This window comes from Podarcis gaigeae (genome assembly GCF_964106915.1).
Source record: "Podarcis gaigeae genome assembly, chromosome: 14".
Lineage (NCBI taxonomy): Eukaryota > Metazoa > Chordata > Lepidosauria > Squamata > Lacertidae > Podarcis > Podarcis gaigeae.
This window is the reverse complement of record NC_139690.1, coordinates 53,385,163-53,409,546: the sequence shown is the minus strand read 5'-3', so window position 1 is coordinate 53,409,546 and position 24,384 is coordinate 53,385,163. Positions and strand designations below refer to the sequence as shown.

At 51.4% G+C, this 24,384-nt stretch overlaps 1 protein-coding gene across 4 annotated transcripts in view; it reads right to left on the bottom strand.

Annotated features, from left to right (window-relative positions):
• Positions 1-24,384, bottom strand: part of GTF3C1 (general transcription factor IIIC subunit 1) — a 37,071-nt gene that overhangs the window by 2,965 nt on the left and 9,722 nt on the right. For all 4 annotated transcript variants that reach the window (XM_083711235.1, XM_083711236.1, XM_083711237.1 and 1 more), the window contains 24 exons: positions 23,854-23,996; positions 23,552-23,705; positions 22,574-22,677; positions 21,660-21,829; positions 21,280-21,528; positions 19,083-19,228; positions 18,641-18,738; positions 17,610-17,706; positions 16,302-16,479; positions 15,958-16,099; positions 14,723-14,858; positions 13,188-13,284; positions 12,047-12,241; positions 11,466-11,623; positions 11,160-11,302; positions 9,808-9,889; positions 8,643-8,755; positions 8,204-8,266; positions 7,858-7,951; positions 6,922-7,094; positions 5,181-5,468; positions 3,606-3,868; positions 2,474-2,757; positions 721-1,270 (listed from right to left, as the gene is read on the bottom strand). In XM_083711235.1, the coding sequence (XP_083567361.1) occupies positions 721-1,270; positions 2,474-2,757; positions 3,606-3,868; positions 5,181-5,468; positions 6,922-7,094; positions 7,858-7,951; positions 8,204-8,266; positions 8,643-8,755; positions 9,808-9,889; positions 11,160-11,302; positions 11,466-11,623; positions 12,047-12,241; positions 13,188-13,284; positions 14,723-14,858; positions 15,958-16,099; positions 16,302-16,479; positions 17,610-17,706; positions 18,641-18,738; positions 19,083-19,228; positions 21,280-21,528; positions 21,660-21,829; positions 22,574-22,677; positions 23,552-23,705; positions 23,854-23,996 (4,120 nt within the window). The remainder of the gene's footprint in view (positions 1-720; positions 1,271-2,473; positions 2,758-3,605; positions 3,869-5,180; positions 5,469-6,921; positions 7,095-7,857; positions 7,952-8,203; positions 8,267-8,642; positions 8,756-9,807; positions 9,890-11,159; positions 11,303-11,465; positions 11,624-12,046; positions 12,242-13,187; positions 13,285-14,722; positions 14,859-15,957; positions 16,100-16,301; positions 16,480-17,609; positions 17,707-18,640; positions 18,739-19,082; positions 19,229-21,279; positions 21,529-21,659; positions 21,830-22,573; positions 22,678-23,551; positions 23,706-23,853; positions 23,997-24,384) is intronic.

Sequence of the window (24,384 nt, the reverse complement as noted above, 5' to 3'; positions counted from 1 at the left end):
AATGTTCAATGTATTTTTATGACTACTTTTCTAATGTTTGCAATTATTCAATTATTTAAATGGTGCAAGCCCTTCCTTTCCTCCCCCCCCCCCTTTTTATGAAGATTACCTGCTCTGGGATCCCACAGCTAACTCTCCCCTGGTCTCCTCGCTGGCCCAAGTAGGACTAATTCAGCCAGCTACCCCTGGTGATCATCTAATGTTTATTGGATGGATTTCCTCCCTAAATTGATTTTTGAATTCTGAATTTATTGTTATTCCCGTTTTATACTGTATTTTATGCTGTTTTTTGTTGCTTTGTTGTTTTTGTTGTTTTGTTTAAGTGTTTTAAATTTGTTGTTAGCCGCCCTGGGCCTGGATTTCTGAACCGGGAAGGGCTGGGTATAAATAAATAAAAATTATTTATTGTTATTAGAGCATGGTTAAAACTGTGGAAAGGCGGAACGAGTGATTGATACAAATAAAATGGCTGATGGATTGCCTCTACACAAAGGGCCTCCCTATTACTCCAACCCGTTGCTGGAGGACGGGGGGTTGTGCTCAGGTCCTGCTTGGGGGCTTCACTGTGAGTTGCCTGGCTGGCCGCTAGGAGAAGAGGATGTGGGCTGGATGGGGCCCCCTTTGGCCTGATCCTGCTGCAGGCTCCCCCCAACCCATTCCTGAAGTTTCTCCTGCCTGCCAAGTGTGGAGAAGGAGCTCAGTGGGGCTCCTCACACCTACTGCTGGAGTCACCGAGGGCTGCTTCCGGCTGTGAGACGGGATCCTTGCGTGGCTCCCTGGTGTGATCACCACAGTCTTCGGCTTCCTGGCTGCTCAGACCAGAGGCCTCTTTCCCACTGCCCTTCCCCACAGCGTCCATCCTGCAGCCTCGTATGGAGCCTGGCTCTGGTGTGGTCGTTCCTTCTTGCATCTCTGGAGTCCTTGCGCCCCCAGGGCTGGCATTCAGGACCACAGGGCTGTTGGCTCCTTCTCCCAGCATGCTCTGGGTGCCTTGGGCAGCAGCTTCTCCATCCAGACTCTCCTCCTCCATCTTCTGCCTTTTCCTCGCTGGTTCTTCCTCCGACAGAGCAGAAGGAGAAGCCCTGCTGAGCTCCGTCTCCCCTGACTCAGCCGGGTCCTTCGGGAGAGCAGAGTCTTTGCCTTGCAGGACTTCGCCACCGTCCTCCTTGAGGCGTACAGAGTGCAGCAGCCAGGGGCTGGCGAATCTCCTTGCCACCAGCCGGGTGGTGTGGCCGCCGACTTCTAACACATGCTCCAGGTCAATGAGGTCCTAAGGGGGAGAAGGAAAACCAGGACCACCTTCAAAGAGAATCAGAGCAAAAGCCTACAGAACTAGATCTCTTAAGGTCCATGAATAACCATAGTTTAGAGGTCTCAGGGCCTAACAAAGTCAGACTATCCTCCCCCAGGGCCCTGCAGGATTTAACCTCCTTCCGCAGGGCCTGTAAGACAGAGCTATTCTGCCTGGCCTTTAATTTGAATTCGGCCTGATCTTTTATTTCCCTTCCCTTCCCCTTCCCTTTTATGAAGATTCCCCGCTCTGAGACCCCACAGCTAATTCTCTCCTGGCCTCCTCACTGGCCCAAGTAGGACCAATTCAGCCAGCTAGCTCTGGGGATTATCTAATGCTTATTAGATGGATTTCCCCTAAATTGATTTCTGAACTTTGAATTTTGTTGTTATTCATGTTTTTATACTGTATTTTATGCTGCTTTTACAATTACATGTTTTAAATTTGTTGTTAGCCGCCCTGAGCCCAGTTTTTGAACTGGGAAGGGTGGGGTACTTCTTCTTCTTCTTCTTCTTCTTCTTCTTCTTCTTCTTCTTCTTCTTCTTCTTCTTCTTCTTCTTCTTATTTCTCTCCATCATCATGTGGGGATCTCTGCAGTCCAAATGACAATTTGTGCTTGCCATATATGAATGGGTTAAGAGCCACAAAGTTGCAGAATTCCCAGACAGGACAATTTTTGAGGTCATATCCCCTACGTACTGTGGTGGGGAAAGGAGTCAAAAGATCTTAATACTGTCTCCTTCCTGCCTGGCTCAGTCTCTTTCTTCTTGCCAAACCTTTGATGGAGCAGGATGTCTGTCCATTCTCCTCTGAGAGAAGATTCCATCTGGATTTTTAGAATGCAACTTAAAAAGTAGATTTGCCTGCTTTGTATTTGTTGCTGTTACTGCTGAAATCAAGGACAAGGCTATCTAAAGCACATAAACATTGTTTTTACGCTTACCATACAGTTAATTGCCTGATTCTTTATTGAGAGGGAAGGGAAATTCCAGCCTGCTATCACTGTCTGGACAAAACAAAATTAAACTAATTTAACCTTAGTCTCTAGTTTCTGTTTTAAATGTCGCAAGGGATGGTGACTTTTTAACTCTGCTAACCCAGTGTTTTAAATCCTACGTGCACGTGAGACAGGATAATAAGCCCTTCCTACCTGACGAAATCCACCCGAGACATCGCACCCACCTGGAGGTACTGGGGCAAGAGCCGCCTGCGCTCCCCGCCGGCCACTTCGTAGGGCTGGAACTGCCTGGCAAGGTCCACCGTGGCCACTCCAAAGTGGGAAGCTTCTCCGATGGCTCTGTAGACTTCCAGGGTGGCAGCAGCATCTGCAGGGCTGTAAGAGAGGTGCTCCAGGGACTGAAGAAGGCGGCCTGCCTGGCAGTCTTCTTCCTGGACACCAAGGAGCCTGGTGAAGGCGATGGGGAGGCAGGAGGCTCCGACGGGGAGGTTCTCCAGATCTGGTGGACCTGCAAGCACAAAATGGGGCGGGTCAGGAGAGAAGGAGCCCGGCAGGCCACCCTAGCTAGCCGCTCTGCCACATATGTGGGGGTCAGGTGGGATTGCTATGAGGAATGATGAAAAATGCAACACACCACTGTGTCAGCGATGAAAGCGTTGCTTTGACTGGGCTTGCGTCATTTGGCACGATTTCTGGTCGAATCCCACAAGCCTCTGCACCTCTGCCATTTTCCTTCTCTACACCTGACAGGCACATATAAGCATTCTAAAACAGGCTGGTTGCTTCACCAGGCATCCTCAGTACATAAAGATAGAAGGTAACATTGATGTAGCTTTTGTTAGTTTGGTTAATCTTTAGATAGATCTTAAGGGCCAGGAACAGAGTTCACAATGGTAAATACTCTTTCCTTGCCTGTCCTTCCTTTCCTTCCTCTTTATGACCTCCGGGGTTTGCTAAAAGCATCCCTCCTTGATTCCTATTTTATTTACTCTGAAACATGTATGCATGCTCAAAGTAGTCTTTGTAGTTAAAAGGATTTCTCTGATCTAACTTTGTCCCACGTGGGGATTTTTTGAAACGCTCAGAGGAAATCTGATTGGTTCTTACAAATGCTGTGTTAAGAGTTATTTTGTTAATAAAAGGGACCTGGGCCAGGGTGTGGCGGATTATTATGCGCAGTTCCTCCCAGAGTCTTGCTGGCCAAGCCTCGTGTGTATTTTATTAATCAGGGTCCAAATCCTTCCTTGCTTTCAGAACGCAACACACACACAGGCAGCCCACGTCCTTCGCTGGCAGACGAAGCCGTCGCCCTGCCAGGGGGAAGGGGAGGAAGAGCTCCTCTGCCTGCAGACTGACCTTGGGCCCAGAGGCTGTCCTGGACAGGGGTCTTCCTCATCTTCACCTTCACTTGGCAGGAATTGACGACGATGTTGTCGGTGGGGCTCAGGTTGCGAGTGCTGACGATGCCGGGGGCATAGTAGCCTCTCATGAGGAGGTAGTTTGTGTGCGACGCCTGGTGGGCCTTCACTTCAATCTGCCGCTTGCTGGTTGCGTTCTCCTCCAAGTCCTCGTCGTCGTCATCCTCCTCATCGTCCTCCTCCAGCCCCTCTTTCCCCAGGCTGCAAGGAGCAGACAGGATCCCCCCACCCATTTCAAGGTCTGCTACATCAAAGGAGCAGCTCCCGCCCCCCCCTCGCCAGCAGCATTTCCTGCGGGTTGCCCTCCTGTGTGGCCACGGGCCAGACACTATCTCTCAGCCTGACTTGCCCTGGTGGTTGTGCAACTCAAATGGGAGGAAAGAAGAGCCACATATTCTTCCTGGACTGACGTGTAAGATCTATTAATCCCCACCAATCTAAAAACAAAAGCGGCTCTGGCACATTTGATTCGGGGTGGTATTCCATTTGCCATTTGTGTGTGTTCTTTGGGTGGCTGATTCTGCTGTGGAATCTACAGCTGCTCTGCAAAGGTCCCCTGGTGCCAGTTCCCCCAGCGGAGCCTCTGGCCAGCAAGCCTTTTGCAGCAGGGGTCGGCTCTCCACCCAGAGGACACCGCTGCTTTGCAAACATTGTTTAAACAGTCCTGTGAACATCTTTCTGTGGGGTGGGTAGGACTTGTCTAAAACGTTCACCCAATGACATAATGGCCTTTTGCATTAAACACCATTATACATTTTCTGTTTCAGTTGTTTCCATCTGTTCTAGCTTATCTAGTTAATAATAATAATAATAATAATAATAATAATAATAATAATAATAATAATTGTTATTATTATTTATACATACATACCCACCCCCACCCATCTGGCTGGCTTTCCCCAGCTACTCTGGGCGGCTCCCAATAGAATATTATTATTATTATTATTATTATTATTATTATTATTATTAAGAGATAAAACCTCAAACATCAAACCGAGAAGGCCCTCTGCCTGGTTCCCTGTAACCTCACTTCTTGCAGGGAGGGAACCGCCAGAAGGCCCTTGTCGCTGGACCCTGGTGTCTGGGCTGAAGAATGGGGGTGGAGACGCTCCTTCAGGTGCACTGGGCCAAGGCCATTTAGTTGTTTTTGATCTTTTTGCAAACTGCAACCAACAAACATCACAACAACAACACAAGACAAAGGCAGCTCACTGATCTTGCTGCTGCTGCTGCCGCCTGAAGAGCAGCTATGAGCCTCTCCTTGCTCTTCTATCTCCACACGTTCCTCACGTGTACCAAACCCCAGTCAATGGCCTCAGCAGGATTGCAAAGCCACCAGAAAAACCTCTGCCCCCTGGCTTAGCAGCTCACGCAGAGGCCTCAGGGAAAGGGGTTGAGGAAGAGCCCCAGGGCTGCTGCTGCTGCTGCTGTGCACTCCAAATGGGTGGGCGGGCTTCAGTTTACCTCCCCCCACTGCCACCCCCTTCCAAACCAAGCGCCAAGGCAGCCCCACCTTTTAATGACTTCGTTCTCCACCAGAGTGCTGTCCACCACCACAATCTGCTCTGGGATCATCACGTCCACAGACACCAAGCCCAGGGAGGAGAGGGCCAGGATGGCGGCACAGTAGCCCCCAGGGCCGTCCAGAGGGAAGGTGACCATCTCCTCGGAGGCAAAGGAGTCGTCTTGGTCCTTGAAAGAGAAGCGAGTGGCTTGGTCCTGCGCTCCGGCCTCCTGGAGCTTCGAGAGGAACTGGTACGATTCGCTGCACAGCATGGTGGGAAACCGCCATGTGAAAACCCTGGAGAGAGAATCCGAGAATTGTTGAGTTGGAGGGGGACCCCCGGCAGAGGCTTTCAGCTGACGTCACAATTTATGGCGGTCAATCTCCACTGCCCTCCAGGGAATTTAACAATGTTTTATTATGCCCTCCCCCCTCAACTGAAGATGATTGGACTTGATTTAAAATTATCTCTGGACTGGACCAGGAGTGGAAGGGAGCAATTCCGAGTGAGAAGAGCAACAGCTACTAATTAAATCTGTCAAGAGGCTGCATTTGTGAAAAAGGATCTGTTTTTAGCTGTGTGCCGAGGAAGAACCCCAGAGTGGAATTTTAATGGCGGAGAGTGGACATGTTATCTGGGAGTTATTTATATCCGCAGCTTGTATGCAAGTTGGTGGACAGGAGAAGGAATGGAATGCACAAAGAAAGATAGCGATTAACTCTCCCGGCGGACGAGGTCTGAGAACAACGTTTATGAAGGACTACACACATGAAATGGATCCTGCATTTATGAGAAACAAGAAAGGTGCTGTGTGTAAGGAAACAATAAAGGTCAGCTGTGAGAATGGACTAACACATGGGTAGGCAAACTAAGGCCCAGGGGCCGGATCTGGGCCCAATCGCCTTCTAAATCCGGCCCACGGACGGTCTGGGAATCAGCATGTTTTTACATGAGAAGAATGTGTCCTTTTATTCAAAATGTATCTCTGGGTTATTTGTAGGGCATAGGAATTCGTTCATTCCCCCCCCCCCCCCAAAAAAAATATAGTTCGGCCCCCCACAAGGTCTGAGGGACAGTGGACCGGCCCCCTGCTCAAAAGATTTGCTGGCCCCTGGACTAACATCAAGAGAAGAATTAAAGAGGAGGTGAAAGAAGGATGAAGTGGCTACATGAGGAAGTAATGGACGTATGTTTGCAATAGGAGGGAGAACTTACTGTATTATATCGAAGTAATTTGAACTAATTTGTAATAATTTGTAATAATCTGGAAAACCAAGAAGAGGAGGAAGAGGAAGAAGAAGAATCACCATCCCTGGCAGACAAGGGCGTCCGTTCCTCTGCTGAACAGCTCTGACCGTCCGAAAGGTCCTCCTACTGTTCAGTTGGAATGCCCTTTCTTGCAACTGGACTCCCTTGGGTGGGTCCTGCCCTCCGAAGCAGCAGGAAGCACAAGCTTCCTCCATGTGACGGCCCTTTATAGATACCTGAAGACGTCTCTCACAAAGGGCAGTCGCATGGAAGATGGCGCAAGAGCTAAGCTACCTTCTGTTCCCCTGGTTGGACAAAGGGGTGGGCTCTCCTGTGCTCCAGCATACCAGGCAGAAAGGGGCGAGGGAAGCCCCCAGGAAGGGCCGTCTGGGCTCCCCTGGGAGGGTGTGTTCCCCCCAACACAGCCTTGGTTCTCCTGGCTGCCCGCCCCCATTCCCACAGCCTCTGCTTTGCACTGGCAGCCTCAGGCAGGGCACGGACCTGTAGTAGCTCTGAGAGAGCTGGTAAGACATGGGCACAAAGGGCAGTGCCCGGCTCTTCTTGGGGCCCAGGCTGTGGTTGCCCCTCCGGCGGTTTACAAGGCTCCTCTTCTGGCAGTCCAAGAAGGCCTTGACCAGGAGGTCGTCCCCGTACTCCCGGTAGAGGCGGAAGGTCTGCGGACACAAACACACACTCAGGCAGCTAAGAGCTGGGAACTTCAGCTCCCTGTTATAACATCTCTCAATGTTTGTTTGCTTTTGGGGAGGGTAACATTTCCGTTGTATTTTCAAGCATCTTTTCCGCCCACTTTTGCCATTTCCAACATGCCCAAATCATTTTGCCAGCATTTTGAAGTGCCTCCTAGACCTTTTCCTAGACCCCTACCTTCCATTCCTGTTTCCTGCCTGTTTATGACCTCTGGGGTTTGCTAAAAGCATCCCTCCTTGATTCCTGTTTTATTTAGCCTAAAACATGTATGCATGCTCAAAGTAGTCTTTGTAGTTAAATGGATTCCTCTGATCTGACTTTGTCTTGTCCCACGTGGGGATTTTTTGAAACGCTCAGAGGAAATCTGATTAGTTCTTACAAACGCTGTGTAAGAGTTCTTTTGTTAATAAAAGGGTCCTGGGCCAGGGTGTGGCAGATTATTATGCGCAGTTCCTCCCAGAGTCTTGCTGGCCAAGCCTTGTGTGTATTTTATTAATCAGGGTCCAGTCCTTCCTTTACCTTCAGAAAGCAACAGACTAGAGGGGCCACTGGTCTCATCCAGAAGTCTCTTTATTTATAAGTTCTCAGGCGCACAGGCCAGCTGTCTTTCCCCCCCACTCCCCCAGGCATCAGTCTCCTCAGCAGATGCTCAAGCCCCAGTATGTTTCCTCGAGCCCCCAAGATAGGTGAGGGGACGCACACACCTCAGCAGACCAAGGTTCTCTCTACCTGAAATGACTGGCAGGACTTCATCTGGTTGTCGGAGAGGGCCAGCGTGCTCTGGATCAAGTTCTGCAGCACCAGAAAGTGGATGTCGGCGATGCTGGAAGGAAAGAGCCTGTGTCAATATGAAATCGACCTTCGCAGCACAGATCCTTCTTTCTTAAAGATAAAGCCTAACTTCAGTGATGAATAAACCGCTCCACATCTTAGCAATGTGATCCCAGCTTGGGAAGCAGGAATGGGGTGGGGTGGGGGGTGTCTTGGCACCTGGGGATACTGGATTTCAGTTTCAAATGGTTTCCAACAGGAGAAGGAAGCATTTTATGCTTCTCCCCAGCCCACTTTGCCTCACCTGCTGAGCACATCCTCTTTCTTGCTTTGGGTCGTTTCATCTCCGATGGCCAGAACTCGGAACCTGTAAAAGGGCAAGGAAGGAGCCATGGGGAGATCTCACCTAGGTGGCACTCACAGGCGCATCTCCCTTTATCCCGGGGTAGCGTACACCCACCCCGGCACGCAGGTGGCCCAAAAGGAGCCCTGGGCCCCAAACCCCAGAAAGCCTCTGCCAGACTGAGCTGGCTGAAGGCCGCTTCCTACAGACCCGCCAGGGACTGGGGCAGATTCTGATGGGCAAGAGCCAGGTCTGCAATTCCCCCGGGCACAGCAGGCTGGTTTCTCGGCAGACGGGCAGCTCAGCTCCTGCAGGGCCACCCTCTCAGAGATCCAGAGAGGCCCCAGCCACTGCCAGCTCCTGACCCAGCTCTGCCAGCGGGGTTTGGCCAAGGAGATACCTGCGGAAAAGCTCCTCCAGGGTGTCTGGAATAGCAGGTCTGGGATTCCCCAGAGTGGAGCTGAACTTCTCCTTCAGCCTCTCCACAAATTCCTTGAACTCTTCTGCGCAAACCTTTGAGAAGAGGAGGGAGGGAGGGAGGTCAGTTCTGAACAAAGCCTGGTCCTGGGAACCAGCGAAGCAGGGCCCACACCCGGTTCCAACTCTCAGGGTCACCTGCATGAATGGCACCTGCGCACTCGTCTCTGTTTCAAGGGCTCCTCTGGCAGGGCAGGGGCGGAAGGAGGGGCTGGGAGGAGGCTGGAGGCCTCCTGCCCGCCTTCCAAACCCCAAGAGGGGCAGGAGGCGGCAGAACCAGTGGCTCTGGCATCAGCCCACTCCTTGTGGCGAGGCTGGCAAGGGTTGCCCATTTGCTATGGGGCCATGTTCAGGGTGTCACTGTTTGTATATGAAGCCCTTAACTACTTGGGACCAGATTCCCCACGAGAACGCCTTTCCCCACTCCACCACGTCCCTCAGTGGAACTGGCCCTGTTACAGGTGACACAGAATTCCCATTCCACACCTGTAATAACTGGATCATTTAGTGTGGCATCTACACTTTGGAACTCCCTGCCTGTTGATGTCACTGTACTCATTTTGGCACCTGCTCAAAGCATTCTTAGTTAGGCATGCCTACCCAGAGGCTTAGAAGCTGATATATTCTTACTCTATTTTAACTTTTGCACGTTTTAAAGCAGGGTTGTGGTTTTTTCTTGAGTTTATTGTTTTATCTTCTTGTAAATCTGACTCGCCTGTTGCCTTTGTTGCACATCCTTAGGTGCCAGGCAAAAACGTTCCTCTTCTCCCAGGCCTTTGGCTAATTAAAGTATGGCCTTTTAAACTGGGTGTGTCTTGTTTTTGTTTGTTATTATGGTATGTCTTGTTATGTTTTCATATTGTAAACTGCCCTGTGATCTTTGGATGAAGGGTGGTATAGAAACTAATGATGATGATGATGAACTGCTTTGAAGTTTTTTACAATCAAGTGTTAAATGCAACTAAAGAAAATAATTCAAGGTTGAAGGGGCACAGAGAAACCATCCCTGGAGTTGTGCTCAGCATCTCTGCCCATGTAGGGCAGGGGTGCATGCATGGACCCAGAGCCCCACACCTGCCCCTGCTCACCTTGGGGTCCTGGTAGTTACTCTTCCTGTTCATGAAGTCATCAATCAGAGTCCGGTCTTGGTAGACTTCAGCCAGGCAAACCCTGCGGAAGACACCCCCCAGTTTAGCCCTGAAGCTGAGCCTCCCTCCGAGAAGGCTGGCTTCTGTAGAAAACACTTCAAGAGCCACAGAGGCGGCCAAAAGGGGGCATCCCCGGCACCAGCCTCTTCTCCCCAGGAGGGATGGCCGACTCGTTCGATGGTGATAGGGAAAATGTTGGCTCTCAGACCATCGCCTCATGGGGAGAGCCCTTGGCCACAGCATTCCTGTGTTCTTAGCAAATTCTCATTCCTCGCTCACAGCTCAGGAAGAGGAACCCCAGGAGGGAGGGAGCCCTGAAGGATGCCCTGAGAGCAGGGGAGGCAGCGAAGGACAGAACACCCCCCCCCCCGACACTGGGACACGGAGAGGGCCTTCTTGGTGGTGGTCTGGTCCCAGGCAACTTGGGAACTCCCTGCCCAGAGAAGCCAGACTGGCTCCCTCCTTGCTCTCCATCCGTTGGCAGGTGAATCCCTTTTTGTTCCCACAGACATTCGGAAACTGACCAAAGGGCTGGTGCTGTGATCTTTTCATTGCAAAGATCTGTACATTTTAATAAACCACTACACACGCACACATATACATCTGTATCTTGTATAGATGTTTTGATGTTTTATTGTTTTCTTATATCTGTTGGAAGTTGCTCAGAATGGCTGGGGCAACCAAGTCAGAGGGGAAGGGTACAAATATTAAAATTACTATTATTATTAGGTTATTATTATTAGTAGTAGTAGTAGTAGTAATAGTAATAGTAATAGTTTTTAAATGTTTGCTTCCCCTCCCCCTGGTGATTTTAGCTGTTTCTATTTTAGCTGTAAGCTAGCTTGAGTCCCTTTGTCAGGGAAAAAGGTGGGATAGATATAGATATATAATAATAATTTCAAAGCCGCAGCAGCCTCAAAAGCTCAGAAAGAGCACTTATTAAACGCTTAACTCACCACCAGAGGGTGATAAGAGGATTAACAATGAAAGGTGGGTGTGACTCCATCTGGTCTCGGTCTATATTGTTTATTAACAATAAATGGCACAGCCATCTGCCCTCTGTCTCAGCCCTAGCAGCCACCGTGGAGAAATCACCTTAACGCTTTAGACTGAAGTACACCCCGAGGACAGCTGCTGAATTTGTAATGTAAAAAGGTTTTCCAAGTTTGTGGACCACTGCATGCAAGACTTAACATCTGCATGTTATTTGTCTTGGGAGACAACACTCTGCATTTGGTAACTGCTCTCCTAAAATTTCCAATAGAGCTTATGAAACGAGGAAAGTGCCTCACTTGTAGTTGAGGTAGGTCTGGGGGTTCTTGACGATGTAGCGCGCCCTCCGCCCCACCGAGTGGCACGTCTTGTCCAGCGACTCCTCGAAGTTGCTGTGCATGATGTCTCGCACCACCTGCCAGGGGACAAACGGCCCCTTCACCTGCGTAGGAGAAGAGAAAGGAGCCCCCGCTCAGCCAAGACCAGGATCCCTGGACCCTTTGCACACAAGGGAAGCCCAAAGACGCCCCCCCCGGTCTCCCCACTTGCTGGCTGCCAATTCGCCCCCTCCCAGCCTCGCTGCTGAGATCAGCTTCCCCGCCCACCTTGGCATTGAGGACGTTGCTGGCGATCCGGCAGAGCATGAGCAGGCTGTCCTCCTGCACGGTCCACGTCACGCGCAGGCGGGTCATCCTCTGCAAGGCGCTCTGGTCCGCTTCGTCGTGGTAGCGCGGCTTTTTTCTCTTCACCCCGGTGCCCCCCTCTTAGAAAGGAAGGAGGCAACATGTGGTGAGCAAGCAGCTCGTGGCTCTGCCTCTCCCATGTGTGTGCGTGGGGGGGGGGGCAGGTGGGCATCCAAGGCCCACTGCTGTGGAAGACGAGGCACAGCCACTCTGGCCCCCTGTGCCAAGCAGACCCCAAAGGCAGACAGGAGGATTTGCCCCAAGTCATTAGGAAGACATTGAGATCTCAAAGGAAGAGGAAAATCCAGCCTACAACTCCCATGATCCCTAGCTAGCAGGACCAGTGGTCAGGGATGATGGGAATTGTAGTCTCAAAACATCTGGAGGACCGAGGTTGGGGAAGCCTGATCCAGACCGAAATGGCGCTCAGAGCCCTAAGTGCTTTTCGGCCAGCGAGTGCCATGCACAGCCTGCCCCCCCAGCCCCCCAGTGAGGTAGGCCACCTCTTTTCTTCTTCCTTTTCCTTGTCTTCTTCACCGGCTCCTTCTTAAGCCGCTTCCTCTTCTGGCTCTTTCCGCCCCTCACTCTCTGGCTTCTGTTCAGCGTGGCTTCGCTTTCAACCTCCAGGTCCTCCTTCTGGACCGCAGGATCCGCACCCAGCAGCCCGTCTCCCCAAAGAGAGCTGCTGCCGCCACCACCTGGGAACCAACAAGGAAATCCTGCACCAGAAAGGAATGCACAGCCAAAACACACGCAGGCACCGCCTGTCTGGCCAGCAGCTCATGGGGGAGCAGCAGGGAGGGAGGGAGGGAGGGGCTTTTTCAGGCCCCAAAAGCATGGAAGAGGGAGGCAGCAACTGGAAATGTCAACTGCCGGTCTAAAGAGACTCTCCCAGGCGCAGGCGCGAGAATTCCGACTCTGTCTTGCACACACACCTACACAGAGCTGTTAAAAAGTCTTAGCTTCTAAGCTGTTGAGCTATTTGAGCTGCTACTATTTACTTATGTATTCCCTGCCCTTCACTCGAAGGTCCCAGGGCAGGTTACAACATTAAAACAAATGTTAAAAGCACTTTACAACAACTTGTGATCACCAAAGTAAGGTGGGTGCCAAAAATATGCGCCTCAGGTGTAAAAAGCCAGGGTAAAGAGATGCGTCCTCAGTATCCTCCGAAAGCAGCACAGTGAAGGTACTGGGCGCCCCTCCCTGGGGAGGGAGTTTGCCATCTCAGCACCCGGGGAGGTCTGTAGGGAAGGAAGCGGCCTATGGGTATTTGGGGCCTGAGTTGTTTAGGGCTTAATTTGATCTGGCTTCTCCTGAGAGGGGCGGTGGCAAACCACAGAAATTGCTGAGTGGCAATCACCCACTGGAGATCTTCAAAAGGAGCACCAGGTCTTGGTGCAATTTAGGAAGAAGGTCAACCTGCGTCTAGTCTCCACTGCCCAGCTCCGTAAAGCATTTTTCCACAGCAAGGGCTGCCCAGCAGTTCAGCCTCTTTGGACCTGTACCAGCTTCACAGCTCCCACAACGGCCACATGAAAGCTGGGCCGCCCCTCCTATTCCCCTGGAGGAGTAGGAGCAATGCACAACCATCTCTGTGGCCCCCACCCCGGACACACACAGGGGAGCCCCCAGCCCCATTACCTCTTGTGCTCAGCGGCAGGGAGCGTTTGGTCAGGAAGGTCTGCAGTCTGACCGTGTGCCCAGCTTCAGCAGCAGCAGCAGCAGCAGCAGCGTTCTCCTAGCGGCAAAGCACACAGGTTACCAGCCATGCAAAGGCAGCAGGTGGCTCAAGCTCAGACTAGAGAGAGGATTTTGCTTCCTAGCCAAGCTTGGCTGCACCTGGCAGTCACCTGCAAAGCCTGAGCGCCACATCGGCGTCCAGTTGACCAAAAAGGAGCCTTTCCTAACAACCGCGGAAGAGCCCTGGGAGCAGGGTTGATAAAAATAAATGATAAAAAAAAATCGGATTTTTAAAATTTTTAATTGTATTTTTAAAATAGAATGGTTTTGGAGGAAAAATCTTTCTAAAGATAGTTTTCTGTTTAAGTTACATTATAGTCCAAAGGCTATTCATCAGGAAATAAGGATTTGTTTTCAATTTTTCATGTGTGCTAAAACTCAGTCTAAGTTTTTTTAAAACAAACAAACAAACAAACAAACCCGTTTAACCCCATCAGTTAACAAACATGGATACATATGCTATAATGTTACTGTTTTAGTTAAATAAATTGTTTAAATTTTTATTATGGAAATGATTATTTTTCTCCTTCCAATAAAGTTCAGCAGAAAATATAAACAATAATTTCATAGTTATCTGTCTACGTATTTCTAATAGTATAACCGTATCAGTAATTTTTGATATAACTGTAAAAACTACTCTGGAAATTTATTATTCCAAAAATGAAACCTTCATCAGGTTGTAAATATTAAGATTATACCAGCAAGAATGAGTCTTTCTGTAAAAAAAAATGATTTAAATCAAGTCTTACTGACTAGTGACTTGACTTAAATTATGATTTAAATTGTGAGTTAAATTGAGATTTAAATCAAATCCACCCTGCCTGGGAGTGAGCAGGAGGGACGAATCCAGGTGGAAGCGCTGGAGGAAATGTGTGGATTTGGCATTGCAGGTGGGCTGCAGAGTGAACAGATGGCTTCCTGCACAACGCAGGTTCTTAGAGAAGCTTTTGCCCACCAAGGACACAACAGTCTCCGTCCTGGGAACGGGCATGGCTGCTCTTGCCCCCTGTGCTCATGCTCCTGCGGAGTCAGGAGAGGGGGGTGATGCTGTGCCCACCTGTCCAAAACAGGCTGGGGGGATGCAGAATGTCCTTTTGACTTCGCAGGGACGGCAGGTAGATTACTCTCCGAAAGCCACACATAACATTCAGAATCCTTTTATTTCAGTGCTTAGCTGACACCGGCACCATTCAGAAATAAATTTCAGTTATAGCCACTGATAATACAGGCAGCTGAAAAGGTGATATATGAGAGCAGTCTCTCTCTCCTACTCAAAAATAAAATGCATGTCAAAGCAAAATTTAGCACAGAGCGGCTTGTGCTAAAAAATCCAGTTTATTTCTTCAACGGTCTGCATTGTTTTAAAAGATATAATTTTTTTTTGGGGGGGGGGAGAAGCAGTTTTTAAAAAGAATTGTTTGGGAAGAAAAACTCACCCTCCTGGTCTTGTTCATAATGTAGCTGGTCCAAATCCAATTGCGTTTCAAATGGCCGTAAAAGCTGGAATCCAAGCCCCCAGCACCGAGCCCATCACCAGGAATGGTGCCATTGTCCTCCACCTCTCGGCGTCCTCTTAAAGGGGGGGAAGGCACGGTGAAGGGAACAGCTTAGCCCAGGAATCCTCAAAGTCCAGCTCTGCTCAGGACCAGGGGGTGTGGGGGGAGGCTTGGTCCTGCCATGCAACTATTCCAGCGATTTCTGACTAAACCTTACGAAGAACTTTCTCAGAGGGTGGTGGACGACTCCCCTTCCTTGGAGGTTTCTAAGCAGAGGTTGGATGGCCATCTGCCATGGCTGCTTAGCTGAGATTCCTGCATTGCAGGGGTTGGGCTGGATGTCCCTTGGGGGTCCCTTCCAACTCCCCACTTCTATGATTCCAAGTGACTCCCCACTCCTCTCACTTCCTGATGCTGCTAAGGGAGCCTGATTCTTCCAGACAGCAGTAGCTGTAGCACAGCTTAGTTTTTGTGCTGGGCCTTTTCTGTATTAACTCTGAAAAGGCAAATAAAGAAATGCCTTTAAAAAGAGAGGCGTAGGAAACCCCAATGGGCCTTCCAGAGTCTTCTGCACCGTTTTTGATTCTATCTGCTGCACTCCTATTGCAGTCATACCTTGGGTTACAAACGCTGTGGGCTGTGTGTTTTCGGGTTGCGGACCGCGCCAAACCCAGAAGTACTGGAACGGGTTACTTCTGGGTTTCAGTGCTCACGCATGCGCAGAAGCGCAAAATGACATCACGTGCATGTGCAGAAACGCCGATTCACATCACACACATGCGCAGATGCAGTGCTTCAGAACGCTGTGGGTTGCTAACGTGCCTCCCGCACGGATCACGTTAGCAACCCGAGATATATAACTGTGCAAGGAGCGTGAATCCGCACAGAAAGGGCTCAACAGTGCATCTCTTCTAGGACACATAGATGTCCATTTCAGCGCAACCAAGGAGCATTTAAGCCCCTGCATCTCAGATCTGATCAGCTAAGACCTGGAGAAAGCCTGGGGGGGGGGCCTCCTCTTTACCTCCCTGCTGGAGCCCTTTACCAGCCCTGCCTCCGCTGGCGGATGGGAGTCATCCTCCACCCCTGGGTACATTCCGCCCTGCCAAAGCAACACCCCAATTCTGCAACACGCCCCATTCCCAGCAAGCAACCACAGAGGAAAGGAGACGTACGTGGTGTATTCCAGCATGGCACACTTGCGCTCAAGGTTGTGCCTATGGGCTGCCGACTCTTGCTCCAGTGCCACGTCCAGGGTGGTGCCAGCCTCGCTGGCTTGCGCTCCGCCCCTCCTGGCACGGGGGTGGCGGACAATTCCTGAAAGGAGGAAGAGGAGGAGCTGGTCAGCAACAGCAGCAGCAGCAGCAGCAACCCTGCCATGGGCCAGAGAATGCAGAGGCAGGTGGCCAGAGGCTAGGAGCTGAGAGCTGCAGGATATGGCAGGAGAGGGTGGAATGAGAGGAGTCAGGAAAGGGCCATCAGCGCAGGAAGGCAGTGGCTAGTGAGTCTGGCTCTCTACCTAGTGGCGTATTGAGGCAGACGCACTGCAGATCAAACCAGAAGTTCTCCACGTCTTGCAGAGTGTTCAGAACGTACAAGCGCCTGTCAAAGGGGCGGCTGCTCTGAGCCAGGTTGTAGTGGGGCTCACAGACAGTGGTGTCCACAATCACAGCGTTCTTCTTCAGGTAGACAAAGACCTGCAAGAAAGCCACAAAAGCTCAGGGGCAAAGCAACCGAGCAAGGACGGACTCGAGGGATTTAGGGAGTTAAGTCAAAGCTAGGGTACCCCTTCCTTGCGTGTTTGGATAGCAGCCAAGTGCTCTCCTTCCGGAGGCATCCTTTGACACACACACAAAAACACTGCTGAAGAAGCAGGGGCATCTTCACAAGCCTCGTGAAGCCGTCCTGTGAAGAGAGTTGCTGGGGTGGGCCACCCTGGGCCAGGCTCAGTTGTTCGGCCAGCAATATGATGCAGCCGCTCAAGGCCTTTCCAGCTGCAACCCAGTGTTTTGGGAAGGAACAATCCCGGCTCTGGAGACAGATGGGGACAAGAACGGCCTGTCCAGCAACTGCCTGGACCCAGAGAGGCGCAGCTTGGCTCAAGATGGGTATCACAGCTTTGCAACCACTTCCCTTTTCCAAAAGTGGCAAAGTCTGCACTAGAGGAGGACACTGGGATATTCACACGCCGCGATTACTTTTATAGGCTGTTCTGCCTCCTTGAGGTGTTAACTGCTTAGCAATGTTAGGGCACTTTGGCTGCCATCAAATGCTGCTGTTGCAAATAGGCACTCTGTTTCTTTTGCAAACCTCTAAGCGGCCACAGACTGCATTCCTTGCAATTCATTCCTATCTGGCATCAAGGGTTGGCATTTTTCTCCCTCTCCACCCGGGTTGAGAGGGTAACACAGGGCAAAGCAGACTCCAGTCCACAAAACTTTCTGCAACCAAGTTTTAGAGTGCTTCCTTCTTTGCTGCTGCAGACTAGAACACTTTTCTTCTGGAAAGGGTTTCTCTTGTTACTCAACAAGAAGGAGAAACGTTTAACAGAAGACTAGATGAGAAACACAGGGAGGCAAGCAGATCCTGGGAACTGGCCAATGCAGGGAAGGGACGGGGCTGGAGCCTCTTCTACCTGTCCAGGTACATCTGGTGACCCTGCAAGTCTGGAGGGAGAGGAGGCAGGCAGAACCCACACCTGGGCATCTCCTTCCCCACCGGGAACAGGGGACGTTTCCCTCATTACTCCTGTAGGCATTGGTTTTTTTAAAGTAAGCTGCTTTGACCGTCAAGTGGCAGAGGTGTAGATACGTAGCAGTAACCTTACCTGATCTTTTTCTTGAAATTTCTCTGTGGGTCCAAACTGAACCAGCCCCATGTAACACAGCCGCTGAAGGCTTTCCACTACTGAGAAGATGTATCTCCTGTAGCAAAGAGATTAAGGACTTGAGACTCATCAGCTTATTTCTGTCAGTTAGCTTCCAGGCACTCCACCAGTCACCTCCCCTCTCCTCCCGCAAAAAAAAAAAAGAAGAGAAAGACCAGGCAGGTTTTCCAACATGCAAAATTCTCTGACATATCCCATATTCAAGCAGCTTGAACCATCCTGTGGAATATTTATTGCCCTCCCCGGGTCCCAGTTCAAGACATTCTGACCTAGGCCCAAGGTGGGGAGTGTCTACAGGGCACCAGTTTTAGTTCAGAGCTGCTTCAAGCAGACCACCAAGGCAACCTCTGAAAGTCAGAGACATCCCCCTGCCCACAAGATGATGTTCTGGGTCAACAGGGGCTAAAGCAGTGAATCCGTTCCCTCTCCTTTCTCTAAGAAAGGATTTGGCCCACCGGTGGATGGCTGTTTAGTGAACAGACTATATTGCAAGCTGAGGTTTTTTATGCTACTGACTTGAACTCTGTGATCACGAAGCCCTATGTGTGGGGGGGGGGTGGCAGAAGAGGAGAAGAGAAAGAGGCAGGACCAACATAACTTGCTGAATGTTTTACATCAGACACAAAGTGAGATGTTCTTTCACAATGCCTGATATTTGTGCCTTTGACTCCCTGATCCTTTCTGAACCCTTCATCTTACTGCACCTCTTTCTTAGTAGTTTTCTCTCTGCTCTCAGTTGCATTCATAAATGTTACCTTATGCAGAGGATGAGAGTGGTGTTGGTTTGAGATGGGCAGCTCTTATAAACTCACACGGCCGTTCTACCTTTTCAGAGAATGATTCGCACTGCTCTAATATTGCCCAGGTTTGGATTCCGAGCTCGTGGAGCTGGACCTTTGAAAAGTTTGGTATTCTCCGCTACTCTGAAATCGCACCCTTTGCCCAAATCTACCCCTGCTGAAGATGCTTACCTCTTGTAAAGGAGCTTCTGGCGGATCGACCTTGGAAGGTATCGGATCAACGTGTGTTTCTTCAGGGGATCATTTAAATAATCTTCCAGGTTATCTACCTAAAAATTATGAATTAAATTTCAATGTAACTTAAGTCTGGCTAACTTTCTGCTTTTCCTAAGCGAAGCCCAGGGATATTTTGTTAAAAAACAGAACAACTGCAAGGAAGGCTATGGCAGCAGCAAGAGAGCTGAAAAGGCCCCCCAAGGAGGCTGGCCAGCACCTCCGCCCGTGGCCTTGGCTAGCGGTGCCCCTGGGTGTGGCAAACAGCTTTTGCCCCACCACCAAAGGATTTAACTGCCACCCCTCCAAAGGATCGGGCGGCAACTTTTAGCCACAGCAGAACTGACGGGAAATTGGGAGCAGAAGCCCCGAGAGAAATCCCTGAACTGAAGCCCAGCACCTTGTAGCTGACTTGCACTATCTGGGTAAAGATGGAGAGAGGCAGGCAGAGGAGGATGTCGCTGACGAGAGCCCACCCATGGCCAAACTCCCGGTGGAGCGGGAGAGGAGGGACGTGCCGCTTCCACGAGGCGTCGTCCACATACACTGCAAGGGAAAGAGAGAAAACGGTTCTCACAGCAGCAAGAGACCCATCTCCTTTCAGGGGGGGTCAAGGGAGATTCATACCCACACATGGTTCTCTGGTGTGGACTACTGTGGGGAGCTCTGGGCGCCTCACCTGAAGGAGGATACTGCAGAGCTGGAGGGAAATTGGAAAAGAGCCACCAAAAGGATGAAAGGGGTGGAGTGACTCCCCCAGGAGGAAAGATGAGGAAGAAGGAACACTAAAGATGTACTGTACTTTTCCGTGTATGAGGTTTCTTTACTCTAAAATGATTTTTTTAAACAGGGGTCGTCTTATACAGGGATAGTGCATGGGGGGAGGTAACTGGGTGGGTGATTGGTTGCTGTGACAAGGTCTCCTGTTGATTGACTGCCGCCGCTGCAATTAGGTGTGTGAAAAAAGCTCAACAACCTTGGGCAATCCCCCCCAAAAAAGCTCAACAACTTTGGGCCATCTTCCCCCATTTTCTAAAATATGTCCCCCAAAATAGGGGGCGTCTTATACATAGGGGCGTGTTATACACGGAAAAATACGGTATAAAGTTATGCAAGGTGTGAAGAAAGTGGACAGAGAAAAGCTTTTCTCCCTCTAACTTTACAACATGGCCCCTGTGCAAACAAGATGGGGAAAGAAATGGACCACAGGGTTGTTCTTATGTTCATGAACAACTTGTGTTCGCCACCATTCATGCTGAAATGCATATACTCGGGTCACGTCTCATTTATTTTGTACTGTGTGCTACAGTGACACAGGAATGTCAGAATTTCCTCCAGCTCCTAGGTGACACTAGCTGAGAAGGGCCCTTGTTTAGTTAAGGGGGGGGTGGAATCCTCTGACTTGTGGTTGGTGCTAGAGGGAAGAGGCGGAAAATGAAGACAGCAAGCTCCACGAGGGCTTCCCGAATCCTTCCCCCGCCCCTCCAGATCTCACAACCCAGGCTGGCTCCACAGCTGGGCAGAGGTCACAGGTGGCTCCCTGCGGCTGATCCCAACCGAGGCACTGGGGCTGCCCAGAGTCCACAGTGTTGCTGCTGCTGCTGCTGCTGCTGCATCACCTGGAGGCCTCCCCTGCTGAGCCAAACCCAGCCGTCAGGAACTCAGAGGATGCTTCCCAGGAGCATGCACACAACACTCAGCCCCTCATGCATGCATCTTCCCAAGGAAGCACACAGCAGTGACAAGCACTGTGAAAGCCCTTTGCTGCCCCTGCAGAGCCCCAGGAGAGCCCTTAGATGCCCTGGGACTGTTTTCCTGGTGCTCCTGCCCCCTCCTGGGCACCGCAGGGCAGTGACCCAAAAACAGGCCCTTCCCGCCATTCACCCTGTGCTGTGGAAATGATGCCCACCCCTTTGCCCTATCAGCTGCTTCAGGCATCCCGTAAACAGGAACCTTTTTGCCCAGGCTTCCCCCGACTGATTGCTGAGCTCCTGTTTGTAGCATGCTGTTATGAGTATTTACACCAGAGGTCGTCAAACTAAGGCCCACGGGCCGGATACGGCTCACCGGGCTCTTTAATTTGGCCGGCGCAGAGGCCTTGCCAGGCGGAGACTGACATCCGCGAAGCAGCACACCTTCTGATTGGCTGCAGGATCAAAAGCTGCGGATACCTCTGAGTGCCGCCTCTTCCTTCCCGCTGAGGCGGCCGAGCAGGAGGAAGCAGGAGCAGCACAGAGGCTGCCTCCACCGCCCAGGCCACTGGCATGGGCTCTGTGCCCTGCCAAGAGAGAGGACGCCGACGCTGCCAAAGCGAGGCAGTGTCAGCGGCTGTGGCATGAGTGGCATAGGCGGGTGTGTGGGTGTGGGTGTGGGTGTGCTTTCGGGAGGTGGTGGGTCCGACCCCCCACAAGGTCTGAGGGACAGTGGACCGGCCCCCTCCTGAAAAAGTTTGCTGACCCCTGATTTACACTCTCTTTTTATTATTCAGTTTCATTGCTTTTATTCAAAATACTTTCAGATATGAACCGACGGAGAAATGCTTTCAGACCAAGCATCGAGCTGTCCTCTGGACTCCCTGCTTGCTCCCGGTTCCTCACCTGCCTGGTCCTCAAGCGCCTCGCAGACTTCCTGGCTCCCGGCTGCTGCTCTCGGCTCCTTCTCTTCCGTCCCGCCAGGCAGGCTGGAGTCAAGGCCTTGCAGGCCGTCCGCTGCCTCCTGGCTGCAGCTCCATCTCCTCTGCTGGGCGCTGAGAGGATGCCCATAAACCAAGTACCAGAGGAAGAGGTGGGCCACCTTTAAGCGAGGCATTTTGGGGAGGAAGCCCAGGGAGCGCCCAAGGCCTGGCACTGAAGAGAAGCAGAGGGTTTGCGTTGGAGAGACACAGGCAGGAGCTAATGCCCACCACTCCTTACACAGAAACACGCCCCCCCCCCCAATTCAGGAAGCCGGAAACAGCAGAAGCAAGAAAGGCCATTACCTGTGACTGGGTGGTAGCTTAACTTGGCAGCGCGCGCCTTTCTGCCAGCCGCCTCCGCTTTGCAAGGAGAGAAGCAGCCCTCCATCTCCCTAAGGGCAGCCCCAAGTCCAGACTCCTGGCTTCCTTCGTCCAGACTCTCCTGAGACGTTGGCGTCTGTGGGACTTTAATCCTGCAGTTATGAAGGGAAAGTGAAGCTAGGCACCAGTGCTAGGAAACTGCAAAGCAGGCTCCAGTGCTCAGTCCCCAGAAACACCACAATATTCACTGAACAACTAGCCAGGAACATGGCTCTTCTGCAGCCATCTGCCTCCTGCCGTTTCCTTGAGCCACAAGCGGGACAACTGGTGTTTGTAGAGGACTGGAAAGCGTTTCAGAAACCCTACAAGTTTGGGGCTCCCCCCACCAGGAAGTAGGCAGGAGGAAAGCACCTCCTCTAGATAAGTGTCATGGGAATGGGGGCCAGAGGGAAGAGAAACCAAGCCTTTCGTGTCATTAGCCCAGTCCTGTGGAACACCCTGCCACTAGATTCAGTGGGCACCTTCTGTTCCACTTTTCTGTCCCCCCCAGGCCTAGGCAGGCCATTAAGAGAACACACACGCACCAATGGTCTACTACTGTTTGTTTTTGATTCTTTTGATTTCAACTTTTTATGATTTTACTGCATGGTTTTATGATTTTATATTGTTGTGAACCACTGCAATGTACTTCTATGACACAACAGTACGTACATTACATATAAAATAAATAAGAGATCTCAGTCCACCAGCCCAAATCACCAGGAGGTGGAGGAGGGAGGGAGGGAGGGAGCTGCCCAGTTCTGAACGCCCTCCTGTTGCTTGGAAGTCATGTCAGTCAGAGCCTGCCCAGCTCATGCTGGCAGCCCCTGCCACCCTCTTTCCCTCCCGCCACCTACCTGTTCACGGTGCTTGAGTTGGAGATTCGGAAGCGAACTTGCTCAATCGCGCTCTTCACCAGTGGGTCACTGGGATTCACCGAGGGGTCGACTACAAACTCCACCTGCCAAGCAGAGGCAGAGACACAGAAGAAGGCTTGGTGAGGAGAGGCCGAGCAAAAGAGGCACGGTGCTGAGGGCAGCCCTTTCCCCTTCCTGTCTGTGAAGCTCCTTGGGAGACACCTTGCTTCTGCCCAAGGCCCCAGGCAGCCTTCTGAGCTCCAGCCCAAGGCCACTTAGGAGGAACGGCCACTCTGGGTGCGAGGCGCTGGCAGGTGGCAATGCCAGGACTGAGAGCAGAGATGGAGAAGCCGTGGGCCGAGTCTTCAGAGAGGAGGCTGTCAGGAGTTCAGACTCGAGCAAGACCCTGGCAGAGACACATGCCTGACTGGCATGTTCCCTCCCTCCTGGTCGGTCGTTTGGGAGTTTCAAAAGCTTTCTTCAGCCCGAACATCACAGCGACCAATGCCTACAGACACCGGTACACTTAAGGATCCGCAGAGTTTGCACATCATGCGCGTGACAAACTTCAGCAACTTAGTGTTTTGGCTAAACTACTTTATTCTCATATAAACACACACAGAGCACTGCAACATGGCTCCCTCTCTCTCTAGCATCAGACAGCAAAGAGCAAAAGAACAAAGGACAATAGTCCCACTTCACGGAACACAGGAACACAAACATCTTTCTTATCGCTGTGGGTCCCCAGATGTTGTTAGACTACAACTCCCATCATGTCTGAGCTCTGGCCTTGCTAGCTAGGGGTGATGGGAGTTGTAGTTCAACAACATCTGGGGACCCACAGGTTGAGAACCGCTGAACTTCAACCCATCTCCGTCACCCTTCCCCAAATTCACTAGCTGGAAAAGACTTGTACCTCCAAGATCACCTGGTTGGGCAACGCTAACATGCCAGGGGGAGCCTTGGCAGGTGGTGTACCTTTCTGCTGATGCCATCCTGGATGACTGTGGTGCGGAAGAGGCGCAGGAGGCCTTCCTGGGAGAGCCTCTGCACTAGGCGGACAATGGACTTCTTGCAGCACCTGGTGGAAACCCCTTCCTGCTTCTCCTGGTCCATTATCATCTTCTGAAGGCTGCAACAAGGCATACACACACTTATTTATTGTTCCCTCCAAGGAGCCCAACTCACTCCCTGTGGAACGTGCCCTGGCGGAGCAGGCAGCCGGCTGCCCAGTAGGCGAGGGGGAAAAGCTGGCGCTCGCTTCCAATCCCCCGACTTACGCAAACAAGCTTTCGATCAAGCGGAGGTTGCGCACGGCCTCTATGATGAGGTTGCGGCGCTTCAGCAGGCGGTAGGTCTCGTGGGAGCGCTCCATGCCCGAGGCTCTCCAGCCCTTCTCTTTCTTCTTGACGTCACAGCTTTTCTGGCACGGGGCAGAAAACCACAGTTTATAGAGGCCAGGTGAAATCCTGCTACCCAGACGCTCATTACGCCACACTCGGGACAAGGAAACCAAAAGAAAAGCCCCCAGCAGTGAGAGAGAAAGGCGGAGTTGGACAAACCGGCCGCCACCCCACCCTCCTCTGCACACCCACTTCCTTTCCACACACAGCAACCTACATCAGGGTTATCGTCCAGGTACCTGCACAAAGCTGCAATCGCGAAAGTGTAAGTTGTGGGTCCCCTGTAGCTGAAACTGGGTGGAACTTGTAGAGGCTGAAGCAGGAGCCGCCAAGTTTGATTGTTACAGCTGGGGCTCAGCAGCTGCTTGGCCGATTGGCAGCCCCGGGAGCCCTAAAAGCAGACTTGCT